The 15151-nt window shown below is 43.1% G+C and overlaps 2 protein-coding genes across 4 annotated transcripts in view; one reads left to right on the top strand and one right to left on the bottom strand.

Moving 5' to 3' along the window:
• TDRD12 (tudor domain containing 12) overlaps positions 1–15151 on the bottom strand; it is a 57605-nt gene that overhangs the window by 15351 nt on the left and 27103 nt on the right. The gene's annotated exons all lie outside the window — the stretch shown is intronic.
• CLEC3A (C-type lectin domain family 3 member A) lies at positions 1760–11629 on the top strand. The gene is made up of 3 exons (XM_042027629.1): positions 1760–3415; positions 5808–5888; positions 8569–11629. Exons 1-3 carry the CDS (start codon positions 3301–3303, stop codon positions 8958–8960), a joined length of 588 nt encoding a protein of 195 aa, XP_041883563.1. The 5' UTR covers positions 1760–3300; the 3' UTR covers positions 8961–11629.

Genomic DNA, 15151 nt, shown 5'->3' with positions numbered 1-15151 from the left:
CAGCATCCAGTCCTCATCTCACACTGGCTTCTCATACTCTGTGCCCCATTGCATGTTCTTTCCACAAACCCAGGGATGGATGAGAAAGGAGAGGAAAAAACAGCTGTATGAAGACTTTTCCTGAGCCAGTTTACAGGAGCATATAAAGGTAGAACTGTCTCTGAAGAAAACAGTTTTTACCTTGAAGAGTCTCTGTGGAGAAACAGAAAAAAGCCTTTTACCAAAGGATGTTTGTGTTCTGAATGGTCTGGTTGTCTGAAAGCAAATGGAATGAGGTGGGGAGATGGGAGCCAAAACCCCAGGTGCCACTGCAGCATAGCAGCTCTGGCTTTTGCAAGATGTTTCTTATCAGACAGAGCACTTCAGGAGTGCCTCAAAGTGAACTAAGCACTTCAAGACACAATTCTGTCTGTATGCACAAGTTCTACTATAGTGCTGTAAACAAAAAAAACACACTTCCATCCGAGTCTGGATGCAGCTCTAAAGATACGAGAATATTTATTCTTGTATCGTATATTCTGATACAGAAAGTGGAGTAACTTGTTTCAGGAAAAATTACTTCTATCAGTATATAATAGTAGTCACTCCCTGAGCTATATCACCTTGCTGTAACTGTGCCAGTAAAAGAAAAATTCCACCTCTAAATGACATTATAATGTTTGTTTCAAGCCCATACACAGCCCAGGTACTCACTTCAGGGAGCCTCCTGTGTGGCACCATTTCCTCAGTAGCACTGCGAGGTTATGCCTTCTCAGCAGCATATTTTGACTGTTCTCTGGCTCTCCTTCCCACACACCGTATACAAAAAGTTAAACCTGCTTCCTCAGTTGCTATAGGTTAGTCATAAGTGTGGAAACTGTTATTTGGGTACTCCAGAGGAATTCTAGCCCCTATCTCCTTGTGGTCTATCCCAGCAGCTGCAAGGGCAGCTTTGTGATGCACTTTTAAGGAGTGAAATCCAGCTGAGCTGCTTGCAGACTGGCAAAATGGTCAGAGAGACTACTGAATGAGGGGGATTAAGCTTTCAAAACAGAATTTCAACTCTGTTCTTGAAAGGACATTACATGGCATACTCCAAAAAAGCAGTTTTTTCACTCACGCTCTTGGCCAAGAACTGCCAGAATACCAAATCTGTGTTTTCTTTATCCCTCCATTTCTAGTGACTTGTATGCTGCCTCAGTAGAGTACAAATCTTTCTCTGTCAGACTCATTTCACAGGAAGAAAAGAAGCCTGTGTTAGCAAGCTCAAGTTCCTTGGGGCAGGAACAAATCCATTCTGGTACTGGGACCTTGAACACACACTAAAAGGCTTGTTGACCCAGCTACTGGCCCAGCCTCTCCCAAAGCCTCTGAGACAGTTAAGCTCCACATGAAACAGCTCCAGGGGTTTGCAGCTCCCTTATCAAGGCAACCTGAAATTAGCACAGTTTAATTTGTCAGGTTGAAAGCTGCAGTGGTTTAGGATCAGCTTCATGTGCAAATCCACAAGATCTGAGAAGGCACCAACTGAAAAACTAAGTGGAAGCAGTTATTGATTCAGCCATCTGCCCTTAATTAACTTACATTGATGCCCCAATACCACTGGAATAAAATATGGATCAAGAGTGAGCTTAGGGCTTGTTCTAAAGGACAGATTAAATCCTGAACTAGACCCTTGCAAAGCTCCTTGCTTTCCTCTCTGCCAGCTCAGATTTCAGTTCCTGGTGTGTTAGTTGGAATGTCAGCCCTTTCCACATTTACCATGGACTGAAATTTGCAGCTGTGTGAGATTTTTCGGGCAGTTCTGGGTGGGTGGGACCCACAACAGCCATGTCTGGTGTGCTGTGCTCCAAAATAGCTCTGAGGACTGAGCAATGTTGATCCAGAGGTTTCCTGACACAATGGATGTTAATACTTCAATATTTTGGAGCAGGACCACTGGAACTAAGTTTTATCCTATCAGGATGCATTTATGGAAACTTTCTTAGCTAATGATTAAGAGATAGCTGCTAGTTACAGACTGTGAGAATACAGGGAGCTGTTTAAAGGTGTCCAGAACAGACAGGGCAGGTGTGGTTTGTGCTGTAAGTACTGAAGTGTCTTAGTGGGGGTTGGAAAAAGCCAGTCAGTATTCATGCAGTACACCAGCATGTTCCTAAATCCCAGCTTTCTTTTAATAAACTAGTAAGTCTCCTGATCTTAAAGTCCTGATAAAAAAAGTGTCAGCAATGTGAGCAGAATGTAATCAAGGCAGAGACGGCAAAGGGATGTCAGGAAGAACAGCTCTGAAGGGCATGAACTGCCCCAGCCAGCACCCAGCAATGGCTTTGGTGTCAATATTTTAAACAAACCCTCTCTTAATGGGGGAAAAAGAAAAGGAAAAAAGAAAAAGTGTGATGTATGGGAATCTTTTTGTGACAATTTCATTTGTTCACCAGAATCAGAGAGAGGTTCTATTTCATACAGCAATCCCAGTTAATGGCAGACCCACAGAAGTCCACAGAGCCCAAGGGCAAATGAAAGAGATTCAAACTCAGAAAGTTCTCCAGAGTCCAGGGAGACACTGTCCTGCTTCAAGCACCTTGTGTTTTACTCTTCCACTGACCCTACAGTCAGGACTTGGGAACCTTTGGGAGAGCATAGCTACCTTTGTTCCCCTGACTAGACCCTGCTGATGCTGTTCTCAACCAGAAATGCAGTCATATCTATCAGGCATTTATTGACTCTTCATAAAACGATAAATGCACTCCTCACATAGTGTGATTTTAATGTAAATACATAGATAAATAAAACACAGATAAACATCTGTGTGGGTCTGTAGTTGCAGTGTTTGCATTTGCTGAGGGAGCGGCATCCTGGTTTTGCTTCAGTGGAAGGTGATGGCCACTGTCATGACTTAACCAGCTTGGGGCAGAGCCATGCTGGGTGAGCCTCTGACACTTGTGGAAATCTTCTGGCTACCTCTCCTCAAAGCTGGCAGTGCACAAGCATCTGGCTTTCCATCCATTTTGGCGTCAGTGTTAAAACAGGAGATGTGGCACTTACAGGTGAGGCAATCAGTGCAGTGTTCAGGACTGGTACAGCTGAACTCAGAATGGAAACAGGAGTTTCAGACGGGATGTGAGAACAAGGGAGCGTCTTATGCTACAGCCAGCTAAAGTATTACACACATTTCGTAAGCAAGGAGTCCAGCCAAGCCTGTCACCACACTTTATAAACCTGACCTCAGGCAGTCCCCACTGAGATGGGTCTGTGGGACCTGCTCTCAGAGCTGCTGAAGGGAATCTCTTCAAGATCCTACTAAGGGTCCTTCAAAGAGACATGGCACAAACTGGACTTACGATTTTTCTACTCATCAGCTTACTACTGCTGGATCAGACCATCAGCCAGGCTTCCAAACTCAAAGCCAGGAAGCACAGCAAACGTAGAGTGAAAGGTACTGGGTCTGAACTGGGAGGAGGGATAGAAACATACAAACTATGCAAATTTACTGTGTACTTTAAATAGCATTGCATGAACCAGAAACTAACACTACACAAATGCTTATTTATAAAGCACACTCGAGTCTATATTATCTGTGTGTTTAAAATATTTTTATGTGAGTTAGCAAAGCCACAAATAAGGTGCCAGAATGAGTTATGGAAATAGAGCTGTATAACAGCAGCAAATGCATTGCTCTGTTATGGCTGTTCACCTCCGTCAACATTATTTAGAACTCACAGGTTACAGCTGAGAGAGGACTCTGGCTGATCATTCTTAGTTATGTAGCAATATTGACTAAGATCAGAAAAATGGAAATTAATATATAAGGGGGAAACAAGCAGAAGTATTCAGTCTCCAAGAGTTATTGTTCAGATTTTTGTACCATTTCCTAATTTTAACACAATGAATGTCTACTATTTGTGGAATATTATGCCACCTGTGTGAAAAGTACTGTGAAATAGCAAGTCAAACCAACTAGCAGGTCAACATCAAAGAATTAGCAGGAAAAGATAAAGCATCAGTTCAAACAGCAAAGCTTGCAGAGTAAATACAAAACCACAGAATATTGTTTAGAAATGTCTCTGTATTGAATTTAAAGATTTATTTCTAATAAAAGTGGGTATGATGGAGGCTACACTAATGGCAAATACTTGAACTCCTAGTCAATTAAAAAACTGTGGCTTTGATAAAGCCATTGTGCAAGAAGATTTTGCTGCTCTGGAGCTGTTGAGCTTTTGACGGGGTACCTTTCCTTCTCGGAGCAGGGTAAGAGAGCAGAGGAGGCTGCTGTTCTGCTGAGTTCTTTATTTCATAGTCTCACAGCTTTCTTGAAGGCAGAGTTCAAGGGGGTTACATGATAAAGCCAAGCAGCAGCAGCAACAGCAGGCAGAAAACAGCTGCTTCTATATGTTCTATATGCTCCATATACTCTATATTCTATATGCTCTATGCACTATATGCTCTATACTCTAGACTCTATATTTTTTCTTAGAGAAGTGTGGATTATATTTATTAATTGACCAATGAAATTAACACACTATTCTAGTTTTCCTTTCCTTAACCTATCCTGGTCTAATTCTAACAGTCATAAGCCTTACACCAGTGTTACACAGGTATTACACAGATTGGTGTGTACAGTTTCTATCAGCTCTTACTGTTCATGTGAACACTCGATCTAAAAAATGGAAACAGTGTAATTCTATCTATATTTTGTCTAAAGTAAAAAATTCTGTGAAAAGGTAACACTGCTGCAGCAAGAACTGTGTTTAAGATCTCTGCTACAGCTTTTTAATGTTTAAGGCACTTAGCATATATTTCTAGTGAAGTTAAAAATCTATATTTCTATTTCACTTTGGTGTAGCTTCATGTATCTCAGCTTGTCCAAAGGTTTTAATTCAATGCCTGTGCTTTGGCTTCCATCTGGGCTTGAGTCCAGAGAAGCTTTCACTCCAACACGGAGCACTCCCTTCTCCCCTGGAATCTCTAGGGTTTCAAGCTTGGGGTCCTAAGGACAGGCTGCTACACATCTTTTGTGCCAGCAGAGAGAAGAACAGATTGGAGAACTGGGAATTCTGCCTTGGGGAAGCAGGAAACCCTGAAAGACATTACGTTGATTAAAAAAACCCAAAAAAACCCAAACAAAACAAAAAAAAAAAAAAAAAAGAGGACACAAAAATGGAGTTATGTACAAATTAGCTTCTTTTCCTGTCCCACCATATTCTTGGTGCTTTTGTAAATGCTACAAAATGCTGATTCAGAGTGAATTTGCATGACTCAAGTCCCCAGGCCCTCTCTACACTGAGGCAGAGAGGAAGGCTAATCCTGGGAAGTGGAGATTGCAGCTCAAAAAGCACATCTGCAACATTCAGACTGTCAAGTTGTGTTTTATTTGTTGTTCCTCCCTGTGCTAAAACAAGAGTTGTGTGAAACTTTCATGCTCACAGAAATAACATTTCTTTGAAGAATACAACTTATGTCCTGTTGTTTTTTGTATGTCACGTCCATACACCAGAGTGTACAGGTTCAAAAGAAAAAGGGACATTTTCTGTAAATTAGATACCAGCTCACTAAACAATTATTAGCTGCAACAATCCATGATTTTCGAACAGTTTTTAGGGCAAAATCCATGATAAAATATGAGAATGAAAGATAAAGGTGGGTTCTTCCTGTTTTTTATAGGAATCCTAGAGGCATGTTTTCATTAAGGGCAAATATTTAAAAATAATCAAAATGCATCTCAGCAATGCAGCAACCCATGATATTTTGAAACAGCTTTTAACATGTAATTTTAATTTTGTCTGTGTGTGTGCATATCTGTTAATTTCTGTATATTCCTTTTGTGTAAGAAAAAGATGACCTGAAGACCCAGATTGACAAACTGTGGCGAGAAGTAAATGCTCTGAAGGAAATACAAGCACTCCAGACAGGTAAAGCAGTTTATACCGGTCAGTGGCTTCCAAAAGTTCTCACTGCCTCTCTTCTTCACTCCCATCCCTCTCTTTAACGGGATTTTATGACTGAGGAGTACAGCTCCATAAAGCCATGGTGTGCCAGAGCTGTACCAGACAGACAAGTGTTGAAGGAAGCATTCAAGTAAAATCAGATCTCAGCTAATGGGGAATGAGTAGTGATTCTTCACTGAGAGCAAGAGCTAACCTGGTGCAAGAACTACTTTTGTCTTTGCTATGCACAACTTCAAGCTCTGAGTTTTGTATCATCAAAGGCAGCACATTGAGGGTTCTTGGGTCTAAGAGTTTATGTGGTCAGTGAGTTAAGTGCCCAGCTTTGATACGAGCACATATTCAAATGCGAATGTTGCCATAAAACTTCAAAGTTATATCCACTGTGAGTTCAGAAATATCCTGGACCAATGTGCAGAGTCCTTTAAGTATTTAAATAACCAGATAGAAATTTCCTAACAAAATAAGAAGGGTAAATACACATGCACCTACTAGACAGTTGTGCTTTTTCACAGCTGTTGACACAAAATCTGGCATTTAAACATGTACAAGAGGAAATTACATCATTCTCATGAAACAGAACATATTTTCCTTAGGGATGGAAATATCTGGGTTGTCCAGTTTTATGTCTTGGGTTACATTTAGCTTTTGGGGCTTTACAAAATATTTTTATTTCAAATGTCTTATAAGAAGGCTTTAGAAGTTTCTTAAAAGAGGGAGCCTGTGCTAGACAAGTAACTCTTATTTAAAAGTAATTTTTGTGTTGCTTCCAGAAGGAGCTTGAGAGGAAGCATGCAGTGGCTTAGAAATGAAACCAGAACTGGGAGACTTCCTCTCCTCAAAATTTATTTTGAGCTTTATTCTAAATTTATAACCCACACCGTTCAACTGGAATCCAAATCTGGCAAAAAGACACCTATCACGCCCTAGCTCTGACTGTCTTTGTTAATGTGATAATTGAAAAAAGGAGCTCCATTTTCAGCTTATGGACATTTCCAGGACACACCTTAAAAATCTGGTTTCTTCTTTTGCTTGAACTTTCTGGGTCTCCTTTCTACATAGAGTGAAATGTGAAATGCTGCCACATACCATTTTGCAGCACATACTTTCTCCCTAAAGACATCCAGACCTTATCATCGCTGAAGTAAAGTCTCTCTGATCTTTCTCATAAATATAAATGTGTTAAAGCCTTCCACATTTAATAAATATGTTCATTACTTCTCTTTGACCTTTGGAAGGGTTAAAATTTGAAGGTTAAACCTTAATAGAAAATTATGACTGAAAATGCAGCTAAGGAATGCAGTGAATACTACAACTGGAAATACTAAAAACTTGAGACATAGGATGTGGTCCAAAGTGACTTCCATATCCTGTTGATCAGAGACATAATTATTTTTTTACAAGAACAGATGACAGGAATTAGATTATAGAAAACATCAGGACAGAAGATGTACATAAGTACAAGATGAGCTTAAGCAAAAAATGAAATAATCTGCAATTAATAACATGCAGGATTCTAAAAATAATTGTCACAGGAGTATATTCAAGGCCTTTGATACCTTCCTCAGCTCACAAGGAACATTCCACCAAGGAGGGTTCTCTTGTTATCACTATTTTTCTTGGGAGAATCTGTTTTTCACAAATCTGCATTAGGAAATCTGTAAGGCAAAGTTTAAGGATTCCTTCCAGTGCTCCTGTCCCCACAGACCTCAGGCTGGAACAACCCCAGCAGCAGCTCTGCAAGGCAATTCCAATGACAGAGAGAGTAGCTGCCAAATTAACCCTCTGGTCTATTTGGACTTTACATCAAGACTTCCCCAGAAGTAAAAGGAAACAGATTTATAAATTCAAATGTTTAGAAGATTGGGTCCAGATTGTCCTGTAAGGTCAGTAATAAGTGTGCACTTTTTAAAAGCACTTATAGATTTAAGTCACTTTACCTCATTTGAATTTAGAGTTTGAAGGAAGAGACTTTGCTGGAAAATAAATTAATGCCTATGGATGTGAATATGCAATCTTCTGCAGGTAGAATTACACTTTTATTAATCACACAGAGATTTGTATTATGAATTTCAAATCAATATTTTCCTGGTCAGCAAGACACATTTAATACAACAGTTTTCTGTCCTGCCTTTGCTTGCTGGAAACTGAGCTTAGATAAGGTGTAAAAATTTGCTTTACTTAAATATCACAAATATTAAAAGACATTTACATCTGTCTCGACTATAAAGCCAATACAGATTTCCTGATGACCAGCTTCTATCTGGCAACAATACAAATATCCATACCTCATCCATTCCATCAGTTTCGAGACTGGTGAAATAAGGTAAAACATGCTTGAAAGCAGGACTATTTGGTAAAAGGGGCACTGACAACAGGCGTGGGCTATATTTTAGCAGTCCCTTCCCAAAGGCACGCTGACGTGCTGGCTGCACACAGGCTCCTACATGAACTGGAGCATCAGCAGGTAAGTCTGATCTTACTCCTACTTTCAAACCCACTCTGTGGAGTCAAGAGCCTTTTGCTTGCTGAGGGACTTGTTTGCTCAAGTCTCAACACGCTTTTGGAAAATTATCACTTGAGGAACCATTACTGAAAGCTCCACCCCCCACTTGTACTGAACGTGCAAAATCGTATCTGTTCACAGTGTGCCTTCGTGGGACCAAAGCCCATAAGAAGTGCTACCTCATGTCAGAAGGCACCAAACATTTCCATGAAGCCAATGAAGACTGCATAGCCAAGGGTGGGACACTGGCTATCCCGAGGAATAACGATGAAACGAACATTCTTCGAGATTACAGCAAGCAAAGCGCGCCCCAAGTGTCCGAGTTCTGGCTGGGTGTCACTGACATGGTCAATGAAGGGAGGTTTGTTGATGTCAATGGCATGGCTCTGCAGTACTTCAACTGGGACCGTGCCCAGCCCAACGGGGGCAAGCGTGAAAACTGTGTCTTTTTGTCTCAGTCATCCCAAGGCAAGTGGGTGGATGAAGTTTGCCGCACTGCCAAGAGATACATTTGTGAATTCCTGATCCCATAATTACATACACAAAAGACCACGGCCATGTTTTGGGTTATCAACACAGAGTTTTGCTTAGTAACCCCTCCCACACAGAGTGGCGAGTTAACAGTATCCCTCTCCTGCATTGAACTCACTCTTTACTAAAACACAAGTTTTCTCTGTTAATTTATTTTCTATTCAGATGCTAAAAATGTTTAGTGAGTACTCTCATCATGTACAGGGATATATATTACGTTTTGGCCTACATTATATCATATTTTGGCGTATTATTTCAGCCTGATGTCTGGGTGGCTGGATTTCAGCTTTTATTTCTGTACTTTAATTACAAAATACTGCTGCATGGTAACCCTTTCCAATATGAGGTGTAGGGATCCTCTCAGTTCTAAAGTTTAAGAGGAACTTTGGGACTACATGAGCTCCTGTGAAAACAGCAATCATCCTTTATAGAGTTTAATTGGATGGATCTGTGGCCAAGAGTTTTACCTATGGGTTAAGAGTGCTGAATGAAACAAAAATCTGATGTTAATTATTTAAATACATGCAGTCCACAGTGATACACTGCTGGAAAAAAGGGGGGTAGCTGGTTTAAAACATCAGTTAGTCTAGACATGTTTGCCTCTAAATGTCTCAATTATGATTAAATATTAGATGTCATTTGGAACATTCCCATAGAATAAAGCAACCTGGGACTAGATCACACTCTGCTGTGTGAAGCCTTGCTAAGCCTTGTCTCCTGCAGGCTCAGACACACTGCCGTTTACAGCCGCTGCCTGAAAGCCCTGCGAGGGAGACAGGAGCCCCTTTCTGGCACAGCATTCCCACTCACTCACCTCTCCCATGGGAAGGGCAGCACACCCCAGTGGAACAGAAAAGTGGGGCCAGACTACCATGTGCAAATGTTCCCAATTTAACACCTGACATTTGAAAATGAAGTAAAACACACTGGCTGCTTTTGGCTGGTCTGAATCTCCCAACAGAGATTTCCCTTCACGTCATAAATAGCTGTTTCTCTCTTTTTATTTAAATATTTAAATATATTGCTGCTTGGAGGATAATTCCTATTCCTTATCTATTAAATGTGCGAGATTTTCTTAAATTATGCAATAAATTTGCAATGACCGGTATTTAATTGTTGTAGTATTTTTGCCAGCTTATGCATCCCTGTGAAGGCCATTTTTTCCTAGGACTTTCCTTGAGGATTCAAAAAGGGCACCTTTTTTCTACTATTGTACTTAGAGGCCACAGGATAAAATTTGGATCTCTGCTGTGTAATACAGCCCAAAAGCTGCATAACATCTAACTACTCAAGGCATCTGTAATGTGTTGTATTTAAATTCATTTTCCAACACTTAATGTACTTGTAAAATTCTGAATTCTCTCATTTACTCCTGAGTTGAAATAGAGCAGCAAAAAGGCCCCAAACATATCCAACTTTCTTTCAAAATCTACCAGCATTTGCTAAGGTTGGGGTAAAAATTTTTGTTACTTTATTTGTACATGATTAAAAGTCTGTATGGCTTCTTAACCTCTGACTTGTCTGAAATAAGTCAGTATCTCAGCATATCCCTACAGCTACAGTCAAACTGAAAATCCACCACAAATTCCAGAACTTGTTTAACTGGCACAGGACTATGTATTCATAGGCTGTTTTGCTGGGGTACCTATTACAAAGAACGTGAGCCACTTCATGCGGTTTCCCCACCAGGTGTAAACTTATCACATAAAATCTCGTTTTTTAAAAAACACTTTCTGGGTGATCCTGTAAGAAAGCATTTATCATCTTGAGACTGGCAATAAGAACAACCCTGATAGTGGATGGTTCTTGTGGAGAATCCAGCTGAGTTCTCGGGATCAGCCCAGATTACATTGCGGAATCCTGGAATGAACATGGAACTCCTGAGATCAGAGACTGTTAAATAACAAAGAAAACATCTTCAGCTTTCTTTTTCATGGAATAGGGATTCCAGCATCAAAATGTTTGTGCCAAGAAAAGCAATTTAAAAGTGAGTAATGAGGGCACATTGTTAACCATTACTCCTAAAAGCTCTATTTTTCATTTTCAAAGGCTGCACAAGTACAGACTATTTTTGGAAGTAACTCTCCCTTCGGTCCCTCTTCAAACCCACAGAATATATATATTCTCATTCAGTAAGGAAAGGTCAACACCTTAAATCAAACATCTTGTGCAGTCAAAGCAAGACTTTCAAGGGAACTCATGACCAGGTTTTAAGGAGTACATTCAGACCCAAGACCCAAGGTCCAACAGCGTTCAACACTCAGTAATTGAGCCCTTTTGAAAATCCAGCTACTTGGTGCCAACATGATATTCTAGCCATTGGAAATCTTTTTCTCTGTGTTTTCCAGGTCGTTATGTACCAATTGAAATGAAATCCAATGTAGCCATTAATTTGCACTTCCATAAATGCTTTTTTTTCCTTATTAGATAGTCTTAAAGTTAAGTTAGTAGATTAGACAACTGTGACTGCTTTTTTTGTGGCTGAATTACAGGATCAGTAGGTATCAGGAATGTAAACGAATGCAATGGTAGCCTCTTACTGAATTCAAACTGATTTTCAGGCAGAACAAGAAGTAGCTGGAGGTCCGTGAAATACTGACTTGTCTGTAATATGCATGGGGGAAGAATTCCCACAGTCTTACCAAGGAAATAAAGTTATGACTGCAAACCAGATGTGATGTGATGCGCTTCACTGCCATGACAGAGATTCAGCAAGAGATGGAAGGGAAAGCAAGATCAACAGATAAACAGTGTACAGGGAGCCAAAGGGAAATGAGAGGGGTCAGAGAATGACTTATGATACTTCTTTATGCAAATGCATTAGTTAAGCTATTTGAAAATACAAGGTGGATTCAAATCCCTCACAGGTGAAATGTCACCATGTCAACTGTTGATAGCTTAAGCAAAATCAGAATCAGGTCAAGATTTTTTCAGAGTATTTAAAAAATAAGTTTACTGCAGTCCCTACTGCACTAACTTCTCTGACTTTAATGAGTCTTGTTTTCCTTGACATAATTCAGCAGCCAGCCTGTGGAAAAATAAAAACTCCACTCAAGTATTTTTGTAGAATTTAACAGAAATATTGCTTTTCTTTGTAGCAGTAAAGAAAATTCACGAGGATGCTACCAATTCACCGGGATACGGAGCTGACAAGCACATCCCATGCTGCGCTACCTGATTTTGTCTCAAGACTGCTCCAGCCCGAGATTTGAGAGGTTTTGGAGTTGTCAGTGGGTAGTAAAGCCAAACTCTGAACACACAGCTGAGGTTGTTGTGACACTACTGCCCACCTGCAAGCTGCAGTCTTGAAAGCAGATGGCAAGCAGAAAATGGTCTCAGATAAACCCTGACAGCTTCTCTAAATGGTTACATAAAACTCCTAGTAGTGTTAAGTCTGGTTGTGTTAACTGGTAACCCTAAGTGCATTAGGGGTTTTGAGATGAGAAAAGAAATTCTGATAATAGGAAACAAGTTTGATGACACTTCTCTATTGTAGTTTCTTTAGAGCTTGGTGGTTTTGTAAATGAAGTTATATGCTCTTTTTCCAGAGTATTTTCATATGCACTGTAAACTACTATCTTCAAAGAGAAATATGTCATAAAGCAAAGCATTCTGCACTGTAGGCTGGGCACCTTATGAAGGGGTTTTGAAAATCAAAATGGATGAAAATGGTTTGTTAAAGAATAGAAATACAAAATGCAAAGACAGAGAGCTGTCAGACTGCTTCTAGTCCTCAGGATCCACATTTTCAAGCCAATTTTGCCACGTCTGAGACACCTCTTCTGGGAGGGTTTCCAAAGTGTCTCAAGTGTTAAAAAAAAAAAAATCACAAACAAGCAACAAGAGGATCCAAGAGCCCAGGCTGTGCCAATGCAGTGCTTGCTGACAGTGAAAGGTGAACTAACATGAACCAGGAAATGTCTGAGACCTTGCCTGGTGCTGCAGGAACTCCACTGCAGAAAACCTCTTGAGCTTCAGCTGCACTTGGAAAGGATTTGCTAAAGGCTCTTCCCTCCCTGGCACTGCTGCCAAGCAAACCAGCAGCAAGATGGAAAGTCAGGGCAGTGGCCCTGAGAGATTATCAACAGAGACTCCAAAGAGGGTCTAAGGGCATTTAACTCTGGTCAGAAACACCCCATTATCTGCCGAGGCAGAGCAGGCAGTGAGACGGGCACGACCCCGAGGTACTCCAGGAGTGAAAGACACGATTTCACCTCAGAGGAGGCGAGTTCAGAACCCCCAGGGGCGGCAGCCCAGCTCTCCTCAGAGGTGGCTGGGGAGCTGAGCTGCTGGAACAACCATCCAGAGGGCATAGCATGCCCAGCATCTGATGGGATGCACCAGCTGATGCTCCTGCAGGGACAGGGTTTGCTTCCACTGGGGCAGATCCTGCTTTTAACAGCTTCCAACGCAGCAGCACCCCTAAACCAGAAATAACCCTTAGACCTTGTCTGAATCACCCAAATCCAAGAACAAACCCCAAATCCAGATGCACTTCACACCTGGCAGCACCACACATCTGGCAGACATAGAAACACCCCCAAAAGTTAGGGAGTTTCCCCCCTAACTGGCAGCAACCACCACATCCAGTCACATCCCCAAAAACTGTTGGCAAGCTCCAAACACATAAACACCCCCAAGCCCAGAGACACTTCTTAAACCTGCCAACAGTCCTGCAAGTCCAGAAAGATCTACCAGAGACATCACTGAACCAGGCACCCTCCCCCAGGCCAGGAAGCACCCCAAAGCTGGCAGCACTGCCCGGCAGGCTGAGGCTGTGCCATGTCCTCCACCCAGGCTCCCCCATCCAGTCAGGACAGGGAAGGGACTGTCAGCCCTGGGGAAGAAGGGAATCCACCAGTCCCATGCCCGAACACTGCCCTCAAGAAATGCAGAGGATGACTGACAAATGAGCGCGGGATCACCCAGTGCACATGAAAAGACTTTACTGTGCTGGGTGAGATGGCCCAGCACTTGGAGCTAGCAGATAGCTGGTCCTAAGGTGGCTTTCTGGACGGCTGTAGGGCTTTTTCTCCCGCCGTTGCTGCCGCAGGAGGTGCCGGGTCCGTATGGGGCCAAACTGGGAGCAGCTCTCCGTCTTCATGGCTGTGGTGCAAGGGGACTCCACCCTGGCAGGGTCCTGCTTCGCCATTGCCAAATGGGACAGGGTAGTGGCGAGCAGTTGAAGAGCCTCTACAACGGAGAGGGAACAGCGGGACACGTGCGAGACCTTGGAGTCTCTGCAACACCCTCCTCCCTCAGCAGCCCTGGACAAGCTCCTTCCTCAGCAGCCCTCTCATCACCTTTGCAGGTCACACTGACACCCAGCACCTCTTAAAGCTTTAATACTGGCTTTGGTAATGATGTCACAGTAGCTGGTGTGACATCACCACTGCCCATCTGTGCGCACTGCATGGCCCCAGTTTGGGACAGGAGGCCTTGTGTGCGCTGACAGGGACCTCGGCAATATCTGGCATGGCTTAGTGGGGAGCACAGGGACAGGACCAGCTGCGGGGGATGTGGAGAGCAGTGAGAGTGGAGACCAGGATGTACCAAGCAAAGAACTGGGGACTTCGAAAAACTGGGGACTTCGAAAAGTTTGGGGCTTGGCAACATGCAAGTGTGGCATGAGACCATGCAGCAAGCAAGGGCCCACGATGGCAAATAGTGCCTGTGCTTGATAAACTTAGGTGTCAGCAACTCGCTGCGTGTGGAGTGCTGGTGGCTGCTCTCTGGACCAGGTGTGTCAGGCAATATAACCAGTCCTGGAGGATGCAGAGTCAAAGCTGGAGGGACAGGGGGAGGCACTTCGCAGCGTGCGCCGGGCAGAAATGCCCCACGCAAGCGTGATGCGGGGCCGTCTGGGCAACCCCAGGGGAAAGGGACACCCGTGCCCTCCTGCCGTGGGCTGTTGGACACGCTGTACTGGGCAACGCGAGCGGCGACACGCCGCTGTGACGACAGGGCTGCGGCAGCCAGGGACACAGGGCTCGAGCAGGGGCGGCTCTAGGAGCTCCGGCGAGATGTGGACGCGGCTGCCGCCAGTCCCGGCGGGTGACTGAGGCTCCCTGCGCGGCGCCCGGAACCGCGAAAGGCGGGCAGCGATAGCGCCGAACGGGGCCCCACGGCGGCGGCACGGCGGCGGCAGCGCCGACCGGGGCCCCACGGCGGCGGCACGGCGGCGGCAGCGCCG

This window comes from Corvus kubaryi, unplaced genomic scaffold (genome assembly GCF_017639235.1).
Source record: "Corvus kubaryi isolate FWS band 111438036 unplaced genomic scaffold, C.kubaryi_AGA036_p1.0 37300, whole genome shotgun sequence".
In the NCBI taxonomy this organism is placed as follows: Eukaryota; Metazoa; Chordata; class Aves; order Passeriformes; family Corvidae; genus Corvus; species Corvus kubaryi.
This window is presented reverse-complemented; position numbering and strand designations above follow the sequence as displayed.

Bases quoted from the DNA above. Each gene is read 5' to 3' on its own strand.
- CLEC3A (XM_042027629.1), top strand. From the start codon at position 3,301: ATGGCACAAACTGGACTTACGATTTTTCTACTCATCAGCTTACTACTG. The intron at 3,416-5,807 runs GTACTGGGTCTG...CTTTTGTGTAAG, and splicing joins CAGCAAACGTAGAGTGAAAG to AAAAAGATGACCTGAAGACC. The intron at 5,889-8,568 runs GTAAAGCAGTTT...ATCTGTTCACAG, and splicing joins AATACAAGCACTCCAGACAG to TGTGCCTTCGTGGGACCAAA.